The 18,217-nt window shown below is 38.0% G+C and overlaps 1 protein-coding gene across 1 annotated transcript in view; it reads left to right on the forward strand.

Annotated features, from left to right (window-relative positions):
• The window catches only part of TRAF3 (TNF receptor associated factor 3), a 69,944-nt gene that overhangs the window by 43,818 nt on the left and 7,909 nt on the right, over window positions 1–18,217 (forward strand). Inside the window, exons 12-16 of the mRNA XM_066552507.1 lie at window positions 2,843–2,923; window positions 5,591–5,665; window positions 7,454–7,546; window positions 11,966–12,106; window positions 16,961–17,135. Of these exons, the coding sequence (XP_066408604.1) occupies window positions 2,843–2,923; window positions 5,591–5,665; window positions 7,454–7,546; window positions 11,966–12,106; window positions 16,961–17,135 (565 nt within the window). The remainder of the gene's footprint in view (window positions 1–2,842; window positions 2,924–5,590; window positions 5,666–7,453; window positions 7,547–11,965; window positions 12,107–16,960; window positions 17,136–18,217) is intronic.

Below are 18,217 nucleotides of genomic sequence, written 5' to 3' on the forward strand. Positions count from 1 at the left end.
GATCATTTTTGTTCCAACTCTTCTGCTGTGGGCAGGGAGAGCTTCCACTTAACCAAGTTGCTCAAAATCACATCCAACATGGCCTTGAATGCTTCCAGGGATTAAGCATTCACTATTTCTCTGGACAATCTGTTCCAGTGCCTCACCACACTCACAGTCTAGAACTTCCTAATATCTAATTTAAATCTGCCCACTATCAGCTTAAAGCTCTTCTCGCTTATCCTATCTCTACATGCCTCTGTAAAAAAAGTCCCTCTCTGGCTTTCTGTAGGCCCCTTAAGGTACTGTAAGGTTTCTTTTGACTTCTCATTTGAGTTTTGTCACCCCATTGACAAAACTGGATTTTAGAGATGAGCTTGAGTTCATCTCTGGGTTCTGTAGCCTAGAATTTTCTCTAATGTAATAATGACTGAAGCTGGCCTCAGTGACTTGAACTGAAAACAGAGGTAGGGGGAGCAGACTGAGAAAAAAGGTATGCAAATGGAAACAAAAAATTTTACTGGAGAACATGTGGTTCATGTCTTCATAGAATCCCGTGACTGGTGGGGTAGGAAATCCCCGTGGCTGGAGGCAGACTCCAACAAGTTAGCAATGTTAGTAGAAAGCTTTTTTAGATTGCATTTGTCTTGCCTGCATGCTCACTCGGTGACTTTGCCTCCTAATGTCCTTTGTTCAGTCTAAAAATTTAGGGTTTCTTTTTGTCACAAACCTACCTTTTCCATCCTCTGCCTCCTGACAGATAAAGATTGTGCATTGTTAAAATGGAAATCAGTAGTATGAAATGCTCCTGGATTACTGTATTTTTCTGTGTATAATCCACAAAGCTGCTTGGAAGTGCTTGTCCTGTAACATAGATACTTAGACAGCAGTAGTATGACAGGGATCTGGAAAGACAGCACTGTTTCAGGCCTGGGCTCCTCCCTGAAACCCTGGCCATAAACCAGACCCTGCCAGGACAATCTGGGCTCTGCCCTGTGGTCTGAAACACAGCTGAGCTGACTGGGGTAATGTTGGGGATGACCCCAGACATTGTCCCTTGCTCCCTGTCACTGCTCTGGAGCCAGACATGTTCCTAATGTGGCACTGGCTCTTCTGAGAGCTGTGTTAATATCCTGCCCTGCCCTCACCTGTGCTGGGAGCCCTGCATGTGCTGTCACCTGTGGTTTGTGCTGGATTTGGTGTTTGGCTTTATGTGCTCAGCTGGGTGAATTGAGACTAGGAGGGAGAGAGTTCTGCCACTGGGCTGGGGTTACTCTGGTATCTCCCGAAGTCCCTGGAAAGGCTTGCCATGGCTTCAGTGGGTGGACACTGGGATGTGGAGCAAGGAGGAAACCAGGAGAGAATGCTGAGAAGTTGCATGTTGCCTTCTTATCATGATCCAAGACTCGGTGTCACAGCCTTTGTCAGATGGTTTGGGTAGGTTAGGGAACAGGGCTAGGGAATTAAAATTAGGGAATGAACATTAGAAGGGAGTATTACTTGTCTGGGTTTGTAGTTGATAAATAAATAAGGATGTGTGTAGGACATTAGGCTCCTAAAGCCACGTGGTTGTGTGAGATGTCTCCCTTCAGCACAATTCCAGGTGTGTTCAGAATGAGAGGCCCAGGTCCAGCTCTTGACTCTGAGCAGGAGTGGTGCTTTGGAGCTCCTCTGTCAGAAGAGCATCGCTGTCACCCTGGCAGGCTGCTCTGAGGAGAGGAGCTGGCGCTGCTCCTGCCTGGGTACCCTGGGGGGATGGACTGAAGGTGGCTCAGGAGCTGTCCCAGCTCTCTGGCTGAGCTGAGGGTTCCCTGGTCCCTGTCACTGGGACTGTGCCACAGCCCAAGTGAGTGAGTGTGAATGGGGAGCATGGCAGAGTAGGTGGCTCAGGACAGCATCTGATGGCCTGCTCTAAAAGGAGAAGATACACAACTTCAGACAGTGCCAGATTTATGCCAGAATTCTAACCAAGGCCTTGCACATCTTGGAGATCATATCTCCTTTACTTCTCGGTTTTGTTTCAAAAAATAGACCTGGTTACTGGGCAAAAAGGGCATGCTATTTGTTCTTCCCTTTCTAATAAGCTTATAAATCTAGAGCTTTGTTTCCTTTGCTTTTCTTAAGTACCAGAAATGAAGCAGTGTGTTTCAAGTTGAATGGGACGTGTCACTTGACGAGAAACAGATTTTTCATTTTGTTGAGAGAATGAAGAGGAAATGAATATTCAGTTTTCTTGGGCCTGACTTTCTTCCCTCACTGGGTTGGTAGCATTTGACAGCTAGGCTGAGATACCTGTCATCTGGGTTCAGGTTAAAATCCCTTCCCAGCATCATGATGTGTAACAGTGAATCTTAATATCAGGTATTTGGGAATCAAAATTAGAAAAGAATTGGAAGGGACTATCCGTACACAGGAAAGATAATCTCTAAGAGTGGGCAGTGTACATTTCTGATGAACTTTTCCATGCAGTATATGCGCTCACTAGAAAGGACATCTAGACTGGTTCTGCTTTCTCTTAAAGATGTCCAATTTTGTGAGTAATTTTTGGGGATTAAAACTTGACTTTGAGTGCTGTTTCATTGTATGAAGTAAAACCTATAAAATGGTAAACAAATTGATTTGCTTTGCATGGGAGAACACAAGGAAACCCTTGGTTTTGCTTCAGCATATCAACACCTAAAAAAGTATAAGTATAAAATTATGTTTGAGCAATTGCAGTTCTGTAACTGTGCAACTGGGAATAACATTGAAAAAATCTTGTGGGATTTTTAATTATTGTAGGATGCTTTTCTTTGCAGGTAAGTCCTCCCTTAATTAAAGAGTAAGGTCTGATTTGTGGTTTGTTTGCTTTTTTCCTCTGTAGAAACATGAAGATACAGACTGCCCATGTGTCATGGTTTCATGTCCTCATAAATGTAGTGTTAAAACACTCATGAGGAGCGAGGTAAGAAGTCATGCCCAGTGTTGTGCTGAAAAATTAAATAATGTCTTTAGTAAGATCTCGCAAGAATTTTGCCAGAAGCCATTTCCTTGTTAAAATGTGAGATCTAAGGAAAAGCTTTTTCTACCACACAGTTAAGTGTGATAACACTCAAATATTTTAAATGATTTATTGAAAAACCTATTTAAAAAGAAACAGTTTCTTAATTTTGAGTCATCATTACACTTGGCTTGTCCAAGATGAGCGCATGTCCTTCTTGCTTTTGTTTTTACTAGCTCTCCCCCTGCCCTTCCCTTGTTTCAGCACCACAGAGCAGCATCTTGGGGTTGTTAGCTTATATTAAAATAAAAATGCACAATTAAAATTCAGTCCACATTGACAAGAGTTAGTAAAGACTACAAAAATCATACAGATATGTAATTTCATGGAAAAACTTAAATTGCTATTAAATTTATTAAATTTTAGGGGGAAAATAGTAACTGATACTTAGAGAAATGGTGTATGATTAAGGTTGAGTACAACACTCCAACAGCAGGTGCAACAATGCATAAAAGTTTCTTCTGATGTGTAGAAGCTTCCAGTAATACATAGATTAAAAAAATTTAAGCCTGGCTTTGAAGAGATCCATGTTCTTGTACATGGAAAGATAAAAGTAGCATCTGTCAAAATTGAGGTACTTAATTTTTCCCTTAAAGTAGAACTTGCCAAGGATAGAGAAGAACTTACTGAAGTCTTCATCACACAGTAAGCCTCTTTTAAGGAAAGTGAAGTTTCTGATCTGAGGATGAGCTTTTCTCTTTCCTCTGCTACTTACTTCCCAAGCTGGATTCATACCATTTTTTAGTTGCACTTGTAAATTATTAATTGTGGCAGAGTGCAGAAGGCACATAAGACTCCTGCCAAAGTTTAATGCAGTCTTTTCCTCCAAGATAATGAAATACAAAATATATGATAGATATTGTATTTATTAAGAGAAATTGAGCTGTTAAGAAAAGAGAAAATACTTATACTGGCCAACCCTACCAGTGCTTACTGCCAAGATTAGATCCTTGTTCTGGGGCACTTTGGCTTATTCTTAAAGCCTGACTTGAGCAGTTACTTTCAGAAGAGGTATGTCTGAGTGCTTGTGAGGGCTGCACCGTTAAAGGGTGAGTTGTTACACACAGAGTCAGAATGGGGTTTGAAACCATGGCTAGGAACAGAACTTTAAACAGCCCTTTGCCCTGCATCATCTGTTGCTGTATGTTGCTTAATTTTTTTTTCTAATACTGTGAAAATCTATGTATTTCTTGGTTGCATGATTAGGGACAAGAAGTCTAATGCAGAAAATGGGAAAATGCCTGCCTAACAGTTTGAGAAAATTCTGTAGTGTACAAGTGGATATCTTACTGTAGAATAAAAGGCAATTTTCATGTTTAATTCATAACTCCTTGGCAGACTTCTGGTTTTCAGAAGTTGAAAAACATGGCGTTCTTGTAAAACCTGTTGGACCACACGTCCCTCTCTTAATTCTTTTTTTTCCTCCACTACATGTCTTTTGAAATGATACTGTGAATTTCTACAGGTAGTGTTTAGAATGCAATAGTTGTGAATCGGAGATGAGTGACTGATGGCATGTCAGTATGAGATTTTACAGACTCTCTTGTCTGTTCCAATGCTACACATTGAGAGCAGTGTTGATTCACCACTTCTTCCCAGGGAGGTGGATGAGCTGAGTCACATGGGGCTTAAGGTGTGGGAATTTCAGATGAGATTCTGCAGCCCAAAAGAGTGATGCCAGCTGAGGAGCCAGGCTCTGGCTCCTGTCTGCTTTGTGGGAGATACAAACTGCAGACTCTGTTTTTGAAAGGAGAGTGTTTGTTAGGCTGTCCTTTCCAAAAATGTCTCTCTGCTCCAACTTTTAGGCAGTTTGCATCCAGCTGCTGCCATCTGTGCTGCTGCTGTCCATGTATATGTATATGCTTCTGTGAATTGGTTTACTTTTAAATCAAAAGTAGTCTGTGCTTGTAATAATCCAAGATATTGGACTAAATCTCAATCTGTGAAAAATGCAGGCATTTTACTAATCAGTTTTAATCCTGTGTACTGCATTTTTAAAAAGTTACTTAACTACCTATTCTAAAACTCTTTGTCTGTTTCATGCAGTACTTGTTTAGTCTTTTTTGTGTAATTTAACTGTTAAATTTAGGCACGGAGAATTGCATGTTATGTTTTGAAAAGTTGGTTCCTCGTGAAATTAGGATTAGAAAAAATGTACTTTACTACAGTGAAACTGATCTTAAGACTTGCTCACAGCACCAGTAAAAAAAAAAAATCACTTTTTGAGAAAAGATGAGCCATTCACTAAAGTCAAATGAAATCAAACAATTATAGAGAATGTTCTTTCTGTTTGTTTTGGTTTTTTTTTAAATTGGGTTGCCCATTGAAATAGTCTTTGGTAGAAGTTTCACTGTATATTAAATGTATCACACTGTATACTGTATTGGCATGTGTGTGTGGTTTACATATGTGTATATACAGAATTAGCACTTGAGATCAGACTGGAGAAAATATACACATGTGTGTTGTATGTTCTGCAAATGGCACACAATACAAACCTGATAACCTCTGCCCTTTATGTTATCATGCAAAAGTCTTTTTGCCAAAACTCACATTTTTTTCCTATTGCAGTTGAATGCACATTTGTCAGAATGTATTAATGCCCCAAGTACCTGTAGTTTTAAGCGTTATGGCTGCACTTTTCAGGTCAGTATATAACAATTATACTTCCCAATTGATGAAAGTCTGCAAATAGAACCTAATTCTTTGACATGAAAGTTCTGGGCTTCTCTAGTTTCAGTTAAGAAAATCATCCAGTTGCACCAAGTGATTATACAGGAGATGTTTGATTTTGCATTTTAAAATAATCAACATGAAAAGCCCACACATTCCTGCAGTGGTTTGTGAGTACAGTTGTTAGGTGTATTTTGTTGAAATAGGAATATGAACCAATTGAAGAACTTGTTAACTTAGGATAAGAGGAAAGTCTCTTTAGTTCTTCAGAGAATAGACTAGTAACTTCAGTTGTTTCTATGAAAGCATTTTCTTGAACCAAGTATGTTTATATTTTCTCTCATTTGTGTGTCTTAATATTTTTAATTGAGGTTACATGTAGGATAGCACACTTAAAACATGTATTTTTATGTGCATTAATATGTCTGTGTGCACACAGGTGTATAATCAAAGCATGAAATTTATTTTTTAAAAAAAGTTTTAGGTTTTAATCCTGGCAATCCCTGCAATATTAAAAAAAATAAAGTAAAACCTGAGAGTTTAGTTCCAGTAGTATTATTCCAGTTTCTTCCAATATTCTGCTTCCCTTACCATAAATCCTGGGGAATTGGATGCTATGCAATGAAAATATTAGTCAGGACATTTCAGAAACTGCTGACAGGAAAAAATGGCATTTATCTGATAGAATGATTCCTTTGTTAGCCCATGGCTATTTTAAAGGACAAGGACTCACTGAGGAGCAACACATCTCTATAGATGATGTCCTGCAGGTATTTCCAGGTTCTTCAATAGTGAGCATTCATCTTTTTAAGTGTTAACAGTAATGCTCTTAGAGGTAGAACTGATCGATGCTGTAAGCCTGCCCACTGTTATGTTGTACGTATTGCCATTCATTTTATGTATGTATATGTGTGCATATATGTACATATATCCACATATATATTTTTAGTACCTTATATAGAGTACATACCTTGAGGATCATTGAAACCCTTTCAGTTGCTTTGCAGCACTATCTACCATCAAAGCTAATATTCTCTGCATTGCAAAGCACTTACTGAAGTAGGTGTAAGCAGCACAATACAAATGAAGTAAGTAATGTGGTCTGCATCTTATGTACTCTGTATATAATCTATGTGTGTTCTGTAAACTATATAGTGATTATTTGTAACAGCACTTATAGGTTGTGCAGAGGCAGCATATCTGAGTATCACAGAACAATCATGGTAACATCTTAACATGACAAAATAGGCTTTGTAATAACTCTCAGTGTAGTTTATAAAGCTGGCAGTTTCCAGTGATAAATTTATCTTAAATATTTGTCTTTAATATTCAGCTGAAGGAAAATGTAATGCTTATGAAGCTGTTCATGAAATGGAACGGAAGTTTTAAATTACAGTCAGTGGAATTGGAAGTTTCAGATTTTATATGACTCAAGGGTTTTATTGTGCTTTGTTTAGTTCTAAGCTACACAAAAGGCTCTAAAATACAACTCATTTTGTAATTCTTGTTCATCTTTATTGTTTCTGAGTTATCAAGCACACTGGATGGAGATACATAGCAGTTGTATAAAAAACTTGCTATATTAAATGTATTCCTGATTTTTGTAAATTCCCAAGTAGATTTTCCTCCTCTCTACAGTTCTGCAACAAGCACCTGTGAACCAAAATATGTAGTGTTGGTTCGATGTCTTTATATACTCTTTCTTTGTAGGTTTAAAAGAAGTGGAATTGGCTAAAATGTATAAATTCTTTGTTGTCACAGGGAACAAACCAACAAATTAAAGCACATGAAGCCAGCTCAGCAGTGCAGCATGTTAACTTATTGAAAGAGTGGAGCAATGCTCTAGAAAATAAGGTATATCTTCTACTCACTTCTAATTTTCATTGACTTCTTTAAATCATACAAAAGTACTGGAAGAAGCGCTTTTTTTCTGTTTTACAGCTGTTCAACATTACAGCTAAAGCACTAAGTAGGCTTCAAAAGCTACCAAGCCATTTAGCATATTTTTGTACCTTTGTTATATAATAAAATGCTGTGAGAAACTTGGCTTCGCAACTCCATGGACAATTTTCCTCATTGATAACTTAATTAAAACACTTCCTTCAGATAAATAAACAGTCCAGTGTTATATTTCCTCTCTGAGCTGCCTTCTTATAGAACAGAGAGTTCAGAAAGCCATGGCAGCACTATGAGCTGTATCTTTGCTACCTCATCATTTTTCCTGACATAACTTCAGAAGTGTGTAATAAACTGGTTATTTACTTTATTTATTTTTGTTCTTGCTCTCCAAACTTAAAGACCTGCACAGGTTAAGTAAATTAAATATATTGTAACTCATGGGCATGATGATGTCTGCTTTAGTGCTAGACCAGCATGAAGTTCATGTTGCAGTGTTTCCTTGGGACTCCAGTTTTTAAATTGTTTGGGATTTGGGAGATGCTGGGAGTTGTATCAGCTATGATCTTGTGAATAAGCTTGAATGACTTAACCAACATGTTCTGCGAATAAAATTCAAGCCTTTGATTTAAAAAATGCAAAATTTCAGAGCAAATTGCTGTTTTCTTAAATCCTTTTGAAAAAGTCTTACATAGACATCAAACTAATGTTTCTGTAATTTTAGGGGAAAGAAGATCCCAGAATTACCAAAGTATTCTACAAATGCAGGCACGAGAGTGAGGAGCCCCCTTCAGACTTTTCTCAATTGAGTTCACAAGTAGCAATTCCAGTGTAAGCTCAGTGGCACTTAGGATATGATTTCTGTCATCTCAGAGCAGATCACAAGCAAACACTGTCTAGAAAGCACATTCCCTTCTTGGCCTACAGAGATCTCTTCTGCCTGAGTCTCCAGCAAGATCATGCAGTTGCAGGAATTCTAGTTTTAAAGCAGACACTAACTGGAACAGTGTAATGTTTTTTGCCTTCTGCATGGTTGTTCCTGAACTGTTTGGTTTTCAACTTGAAGCCTCTTAAAGAAGCCATTGAACCTGGCAGAGTTCTAATGCAGATTTTTTTAGATACAATTTTTCTACGTGTTTAGGTAGGTCTTAGTTTGAGGATCCAGAAGATTACTTAAGTTTGCTTTTGCATCTGAAACTTTGTCAGTGTAGGAACTTTACATTTTTCAGTTTTGAGAGATACAGATTCATATCCTTACTTCGTTTTTCATTAGTCTGATGAAAATTATACAATTTATTTCACATCATAGGAAAAAACCCACTTTCCCTGTGACTTGCAGAATAGATCATGTTCTGCTTTTCTCAATGTCCTGAGAGGTGCTTTGTCATTTAAAAAATGCCCAGTGGTTCTATGTTTGCCTCTTAGAGACATTAGAGATGATACACTTCACTACTGTTTTATGCTCAACTTTTGTTTCAACTTTCATTTAAGACAAAACTGCTTATCATCATATGTCCATTTTTTTTCTTTTTACTTCCTGCTTTATAGACTTCTTCCTATTCATAATAAAGAGTTGAATCACTGGAAATCCCAAGCCAGTGCCAAGTTACCAGAATAGCTAACCACATGTCATATGTCAGTGACTTTATTTTAGGGAAGGGTAACAAAATGATTTGTAACTTCATTGCTGTGCTCTTCTTTGAGGAAAAAATTAATCAATGCACTGAAGAACAGCAGTGCCAAGTCAAATTGGCTGATGGTTATCTCAGAAGTCTTAGCCCTGCTGAAGCCAGTGGAAGTCTTCTTAGTTTGTATAGGGTCAAGATTTCATTTGGGGTTGTCTCTGTGGAGGGGTTCTCTCCTCCCAGTCACCACATTCTTTAACAGTGCACGTGGAGTAGGCAAACTGGAAGTCTTCAGAGCTGCAAAGCTTGTGCTAAGTTAGGAGTTTGGTATTGAATGGTGCTGCTGGCAAAGAGTAGTAAGAGAAGGTCAGATGTAAAATCTTGAATCAAAACTTTGTGGGGGGAATTAAAATTCAGTGCTTTTTTCCCCTCTGTGATGGCATAGAATTGCAGACTGAACTCCCACAGTTTTGTAATGTTGGAAATAATTAGTTGAAAGTAATTTTGTGGCTTCATCACATTCTTACAGAAAACTGGTATAAACTGTTTTGTTTTTTGTTTTTTTTTATATGAGACTTAAGTATGGAACCTGTTTGAATACAGTTTCTTGTGGCATATGGTTTTTTCCATTCTTCTTTAGTAAGCAACAATAAGCAACAGCTTAATTTGCAAAATTGCTGAATAAGAGCATGCTTTTTCCTAGGAATATTTCAAATATGCCAGCTAAGTAAAGGAAGCTGATGCAATTTGTAATTAGATGCTGTGTTTCCTTCACCCTTTTTTAAACTGAAGTTCCAAAGACTTATGTTGAAACAATAGTTAGGAAACTATTTAGTGTTAATTTTTTTTTTTATTATTCACAAATCACAGCCAAACTACAATTGCTGACTTAGCAATGACAGTTCTGTCTGATTAAGGACTGCAGGACATAATTCTGCTTTTCTTGTATTCTGTCAAGCTGCGTGGAAAAATCTCAGTACAAAACAGGCCCACGTTTTATAACTTGTACAAAAATGGAAGTGCAGTGCTTAGTGACCCAGCCCATAACTGCCTTGTGATTGGGAGGCCTGGGGAGGAAACAGTGAGAAAAGGGAAATGTAAAGATCACAATTAACTAAAGAACTCTTGATTCATTACGGAAATGGAGGATACAAAAAAATGAAGCATCCACCCAGCAGATCTTAAATATCTGGGAGTCAGAGGTACTGGTTTAAATTTAAATTTTTTCTGATACCTAGGTATTCCTTCAGTCTCAGTATTGCTTCTCTCTCTGTACTGACAAACTTAGCTTAGTCTCATTTCTGTTGAGTTTCTTTTGCCAGTTTTTCCATGTATAAAGTGCAGAACCAACCTGTGCATGTATGTGCACATGTACTGCATTGTACTATATTGAAAAGTAGATACCCGCACATACATTATGGTATCTCTGTATTTTTGGGCCCCACCTAAAGAACTTGCTGAATGCCTGTGGACTTTGACAGTCCTTTGTCTAGTTTAGGTTCAGAGATTTGAGATGAATTACCTTTTCAAACAGGCTGGGTTCTGCTAGGAATGCAGTGACACATAAGGGATTTGGTGATGGTGTCAGATTAGAGGGCAGTTAGGGGGATGGAATTCTGCAGTGGCACCCACATCAGAGGTGAAGATAGCTTAACCTCAAATTAGCACCTGTAATAGAGACCAGGAGTAGATTTTTTTTTGAGACCATGAAACATCCAAGTAATTGGTCTTGATGTGAAACATTCATCAAGACTTTTTGGGTCTGAAACGGTGCTGTGTCATATCCATTTGAAGATCTATCTGTGGAATAGTCAGGGCATGTCCAAACATCATCTTGTGCCAAGTGTTTGTTTTCTGCATTTTTGCTGCTGAATGATCTTGCCTGGGGGAAAACTGCATTTCTCAAAAAAGCAATGCACCACCACCAAGCAGCCCCCTTCTCAAACCACATTAATGAACAAGCACTAAGCAGTATGACAGAAAATATTTACTGTATTACTTTCATCCCCAAGGAGATATATAATATGATATTCTTTTAACAATGCTCATGTTTTAAAAACAGAATGAGTCACTAATGAATAAATCCATAAAATATCAGTACAGCGAGAGAATGTAATCCACAGCCTGTAGTTTTTTGGTCTTTTCTACTAGTAGGCACCATTGGATTGTCCTTCAAATGCATGGATCCCTTCTCTATTCATTCATTTCAAGAGTTTTCATCGCCATCACATTCTTTTAAGCCAAGTCAGTCCCATGCAGATATTTTTTCTTAAATATGCTATAGGTGAGGACAGATTGGAGTAGGTGAAGAAGATTAGTGTTCCCTGATCCAGCCAGCTCAGCTTGTCTCTGGTGTCCCTTCTGTGCAGGGCTCAAGTTGTTAACACCAATTCAGAGTGAATCAAGTTGTTTCTTCCAAACTCCAAGCAACTCCCAAGTCAGTTGGTGGAAACCAGGAAACCAAGCCATTAAACAACAAGTGAATAAAGAAAATGTTACATTTAGACACAAATTCTTTGCTGGTTTTGTGTCCCATCTGCACTTTCTTAAGCCGAAGTTGTACCAATGTCATACATTGGAAGTGCAAAAATAGCTATCAGAAGGTTGGGTTTTATTTATTTATTTGCAATACATGGAGAGAGATTTTATTAGGATCTTATCCCTTTCATGTGTTTAAGATAGTTTTAAAATAACATAGCTATTTTAGTATTTTGATAAACTTTGGCAGGAGTAATTGTAGAATTTTTTCCAGGTGGCCTTGCTCCAGAATGAAAGTTTGGAAAAGAACAAGAGTATACAAACTTTACATAATCAGATTTGTAGCTTTGAAATAGAAATTGAAAGACAGAAGGAAATGCTGCGGAATAATGAATCTAAAATACTTCATTTACAGGTAAGAAATACAGACTCTCCCCATTAAAGCAGAAATGGCAGTAGCTTCTGTTCTGTGCCTTTACACTTGCGAAGTGAGGTGGTATAATTAAAAAGTGGGGGGAGATATTTTACATTATTAGAGAGCCATTCTGATTTTTTTTTCTGGTTTGTTGTGTAAACCACTGCAATTGCCTAGCCTATGTTAAAACAAAACAAAAAAAAAGCTTCAAAAGGGAAAAGATTGAAAACAAAATAGAAATCTTATATGAAGAATAATCTTTTTTTTACTTAAACTGCTTAAGGAAGTCCCACTGAAGGACAAGATTAGCACCTTAAAATTGTTGAATATTACATATATTCCTTTTCTACTTGCTGATATTAAAAAAAAAATACAAATCATGAGTGAGAACAGTCTGGTGTGGATTTAATTCAAATATAGCATAATCCATTTGAATACACTTTTTAAAAATCCAGATTACTGTTGTCTTTCTGAGGAAAATTTATCCAGTTATTCCTTTGCTGATAGGTCTGAGTTTCCTGTTCTGTGTTTTGAATAAGCTGGCCACAAGCCAGCATGAAACTAGAAATCCTCAGGATGCCCTAGCACCTAAGCCCAAGCTGAAATTCCTTGCTCTGTATTCAAAGCTGACTTGCAATTGGGTGCTGGGAATTTGTATTAGCTTGCATGACACTAACCACAAGAAGGGAAACCTCAGGAGGTATTTAGCAAGCAATTGTGGAGGTATCATTTACACATTAATGTAGTATGTCTGCTGCTAGAATATCAGATACTTGTTATAGCATCCACCTTAAAGAAATGGAAATAAAATTCTTTTTCACTTACTATTCACTTCACATTTAAACTGCAAATGTTGATAACTCAAGAAAGATAAAGGTACCCAAACCAGTGTGTGGCTAAAAGGGTTCAAAGGGGGTGGCACATTCAGGAGCTCAGGGCCTGGAGACCCTTTATGATGGTCTATAAGGAAACCTTCAAGTTTAGCAACTGCAACGTTTTTCCTTATAGCAGTAATTTCTTTCCATGACCTGCCCACTTAGTAACCAGCTCAGCCTGCCTTAGTCATTGTTACTTGTCTGATGATAGTCTGGGATATGGCTGCCTGCCTGCAATATTGGATTCTGACACTGGGGAGCTAATCCTTGTATGTACTGATATTGCTGATTGAATCTACCAGGAGGTAAGTTAATTTGTAAGCCTGAAGTTCTTACACATGCTATCTCAATGGCCAGCAGTGAGAGTGGAAATGGAAAAAACATGGATCTGAGTTTTTCATTATTGTCTTAAATGACAGATTGCAATATCTTTTTCCTTGAGCTGTAAGTGTTAGCAAAATCAATTTTCAAGTGATTGGTTTAGGAAAAAAGAAAACCCCAAACCACTACAAAGCAGCAAATTCCAACAAGTGGCTTTGTGATGGTAATAAGTACTGGAGAAAATGTTTTGCTCTTTTTTCTTTTTTTTCGTTTTCCCTCCTGTTCTTTACTTCCTCTTGCCAGCTATTTCAATTTAGTTATTTTAAGCCAAACTGTATTTCAATGCTATTTCAGCCTGTTTCCTTCCACTTAGCTGAATTTCCTGGTTCAGTCTGATTGTTAAGGATATCCTGGAAACATGCCTCAATTTGTTTTTTCCTGGACAATATGATCAGCCTCCTTGTGTTGCCCACCAGGAGTGGAAGGAATTAGTTACCTTTTGTGAGCCATTCTTTCCCTGGGTTGTGTTGAGCAGCTGTGGTTACCTGGGAGCCACAGATAATGCACTAACCAGTTCAGCTCTGAGCAAGGGGTATTTGCTTAGTCCCCCAAGACCTACAAATGCTCCTGATGTCTAGTACAGCTCCAGTATTGGCTGTCAGGTGACCTTTTTGGCTGGGGAGTGGCAGCAGCATCACTGAGCATCATCTGCACTGTGAGGCATCTGCCACAACCAGTGTAAATGCATCAAGGGAGTCTGGGCACGGGCAGGAACCTCAGCCTAGAGATGTTTTGTTTTCAGATGAGTTTTCTATATATTGGTCTCTAAGGAAAGTGTTTTTACCAAGGGGGTGTGATACTTTTTTTGGCTGCTGTCATGTAGAGAGGAGCTTTCACATGCAGTGTCCAGTCTTTCATATGGAAATGGAAGCATGTGAGTAATCCCATTGTAATCAGGGTGGAGAAGTGAGATACTGAGGGACAAAAGAAACAGTGGCCTCATGAACATAAAATGATTTGATGAGTAATACCTTCCTTCAGAGGAGAAGGACACGTGATTTCTTTTCCAAGTCAAGCAGTACCTTTTCTAGTCCATTCTTTAGCTTTTCAGTTTCGTCCTATCAGTTGCAATGGAAAGGTCATTACAGCTCTTCAGTTCCTCATGACATTTTCTGAAATTATTTTAGTAAGTATAGTGCAAAAATTCTGGAAGTTGGTGGAAATACTAAACAGAACCCTATATGAAAATCAACATCAAAAGGAGCTCACAATGGTTTGCCAAGCACATAACTCAGGTTTAATGATCTGGAGAGGTCAGTTGCTAGAATGAAAAGTGCATGCAGAAAATTGATATCTACTTGAAAATTTATGAGTACAGTGTCAGACATCTGTGTGCTTTCTAATGGAATAATTAGAGTGAAAATCTCCACTGCTGCATTAAATTCAGATTTAGTACATCAGTATCTCCCAGCAGGAGGGAGGTTGACTCCCTGTAGGGTAAAAAGATAGAGATCCCACTGCTTTTTAAAAATTAAATAGAAGTCTTATTTCTGATTATTTTGTATCTCTTGAATTCTCATGTCAAGGTGCAGTAGATAAAAATGCTACACATTTGCCAATGTGAAACAGAAGCAGCTAAACCAGAATTGGTTATGCATGTACAAAGGTGGAATGTCCCACAGGTTGATGGAGAGAAGTGGGTCCCTAATAACAGTTTTGGGTAAACTTCTCCCAAAAGAATAGCTTACAGTTGTTCTGCATGTTTAGCACTTCCCCTTTCATATAAAAATGTGATCATTTATTTTGTTTGATGCTGTGTTAGTCCAAAGAGCTGCAAAGCCATGAGGCACTGTGCAAACCCCAGCCAGGTTACTGTTCTTGCCTTGCAAAGTTCATGTTTGGCATAAGTAAAGGAAAAATATCAGACTTGGGCATATTTTGATTTACTTTTGCATGTTAACTGTGAGCTAGTGGCCAAATTCTTTGGTTCTGCTCTCATAACATGCAGTCAGGCCATGCTGTGGTATGTTTCCTTATTTATATAGGTAACAGCCCTTCCCTGCTCTACTGTCTGATTACCATCAGCCCAGGTGGGAGGGTGTGACTGGGTTGGTAGGTGGTGTTTCATAAGTCCAGGCAAGCTGCTTGATATATTTACTGGGCCCATACCGCTGGCATTTATGATTCAGTGCACAGCTTTCCTTCACAGAGCCCTAATTCTGGATGTGAGAGATACATAACTTGTTTTAAAACAGGAGCATAGAAATAGTTAATCCTGAAATATGTTAGATTGCTCAGTTGTTTTGAGACAAAAAATAAGACTCTAGAACCCGATGTTGCTAGCTGGCTCATCAAATTGACAACATTCAATTAATGGTTACAGACTTTCAGTATAACTGAAACCACGTGATTAAAAGCAAATGCCTCAAAGGGCAGAAGGGTTTTCCCCATGAGTGGGGAACACTGAATCCACATGGCCAACCAGAAGGCAAATGCAAAAGAAATTTATTTTCTTGTTTTGTACTCAACTGCCACTTTATTTTTGTGAAGAAATGAAAAATTATTTTTACCTTTGTTGACTCTATATGATGATAGACTATAAAGCTATAAAGTTAGATTTGGAATTTAACTGTAGGTGGTAGCAAAAGTAGTTTCTTCTCTCAGATATTTTTGTTATCATTTGAACTTCACAAATGATTATAGGGTTCTGGCTAAAATTCCTGCTAGTCCAAATTAGCTGTGATAATGTGAAGTGCTGTGTATTTCTTGCATCAGATTTGAGGTAGACTGGGAAATATGTTCTTTATATTTTAATATATTGAGGTGCTTGCAATGTCTCTCTTTAAGAGAATACTGGCCTTTCTGTCTATTTCTTTCTTGAGTGTAATATTTAATGCATTTCCAAAACCAGCTGGGGTATTTTTTAAAAGACTCAACAGAAAATACTTTCAAAATGCATGGGTTACTGAGTTTAGGAAGTAAGAGTGGGAATTTTAAAGGTACTTAAAAGGACAGAAGTGATCATTTTGCTTACATTCTTGAGGGCTTTTGATATGGTTGTGGGCACATAATAACTTAGGCTTTGATGACTGATTTATGTGAGCTGGGAGCTTGCACATGTGTGTACTCGTGTTCCATGTGTACAAGAATAATTATGTTTTCCTGGAGGCATAACTTACTTTGCTGTAAACCAATATAAACCTGTGCACATGGACAGCCATTTGATCCACACCACAGGAAGCTGTGCCCATACTGTTTTGCTTAAGTACTGTCACATGGAACCCAACAGGTGTCAGCCCATAATACCAATGTAGAGACATTCAGAAAATTGTTCTTATATTGAAAGGCTTTAAAAAAACCCCAAAAATCAAGCTACTTTAGACAAGAGGTACATGCTAACAAGTCCCTTTTTTAAAATAAGGCTGTTACTAATTCTGATAGTGCTCTACCTATGCAGCACTAAATATTTTTAAAGTGTTTCATAAATACCTGGGCTACTCCTTTAAAATTTTCAAGGTTTGTGTTATTAAAATACTAGACAAAAGCAAAAATTGTTTACATTGGAATTCAGTCTTATTACCAACATACAATCTTTGTTTAATTTGCATAAATGAATGTCTTTTTGTTATTTTAACTCGTATGCTATTATTTTGTAAAGCGAGTGATAGACAGTCAAGCAGAGAAACTCAAAGAACTGGACAAAGAAATCCGTCCCTTCCGACAGAACTGGGAGGAGGCTGACAGCATGAAGAGCAGCGTGGAATCCCTCCAGAACAGAGTGACTGAGCTGGAAAGTGTTGATAAAACTGCAGGGCAAGGAGCTCGGAATACAAGTGAGTGTGAGCACAATGGGCTGCGGTGCTGTTGAGAGGAAAACGGTGTCCCTTGAGTGGCACTCCCATTGTGGCTTTTATATGGAAACATCAATAATGCTGATTCTTCTGATTTTTGAGTAGGAGATTGTGTATTTCATTTGTTGATGGTGTGGCATTGCTTCCATGCTTTTTCTTAGGCTTGATTATTGTCTTCTCTTTTGTTTTATTGACTCTTGTCTTGACTGCATTGTTAGCTCATTATAAACAGTTTCTCAATTGATCTTTGATAGCTAATAGCTTTCAGCAACTTCTTTAAATATAGTCTTCTTTAAATATAGTGTATAGTATTGACATTTTTTATTACTCTTCTCCCTTGTGAATGGATCAGAATGGATACACCTGAAACAACCCATCCTGATTCTGTTGGACAGGTGTATGAGATCCTAAGAAAACTGAGATCTGCTTAAGAATGAGGTTATTATACTTCTGAATAAAGACTGGAATTCAGCAGGAGAGCGTAGATCACATGCAAGTGTTTAAATGTTTGTGACAAGGAACATTTAAATAGACCTATATGAGATAAACCTGCCTTATGAATTCATCTGCTTCTAAGTATTGTGTGTTGACCAATTTTGCCAGTAACAAAACAAGAGTAATATGAAGGGGAAAGGGGACACAGAAGACATAGCCCTCCCTCCAAACTAAATAAATGACCATATAATACAGATCTAAGCTTGAATTCTTTGGTTTTTTAATGAAGAACTTTACATTGTAACAGCAATGTGCTTCTGAGACAAATAGTGTCTAAAAAGAATGTTTTGAGTGATCAGGAACGCTTCTGAATTTCAGAGGGATTACGTAGGATGTGTAACTGCTTCCAAGGTCTTACCTGCTAAATAGCAATTTGCAGTTAATGCTACCAAGTCTCCTTTCAAAAAATGGAAGCCTCTAGTTATACTGTTTGGTGACCAGGAAAAATCTGTTAGGTGATTTGAATATTTGACTTTTACTGCATGTACAATTAACACCCACATTTGTAAAAATCCCAGCTAACCTAGATGCCAGGCAGCAAATTAGAGCCTGTAGAAATTGTTTCATCA

The sequence above is a fragment of the Molothrus aeneus genome, chromosome 6 (genome assembly GCF_037042795.1).
Source record: "Molothrus aeneus isolate 106 chromosome 6, BPBGC_Maene_1.0, whole genome shotgun sequence".
Lineage (NCBI taxonomy): Eukaryota > Metazoa > Chordata > Aves > Passeriformes > Icteridae > Molothrus > Molothrus aeneus.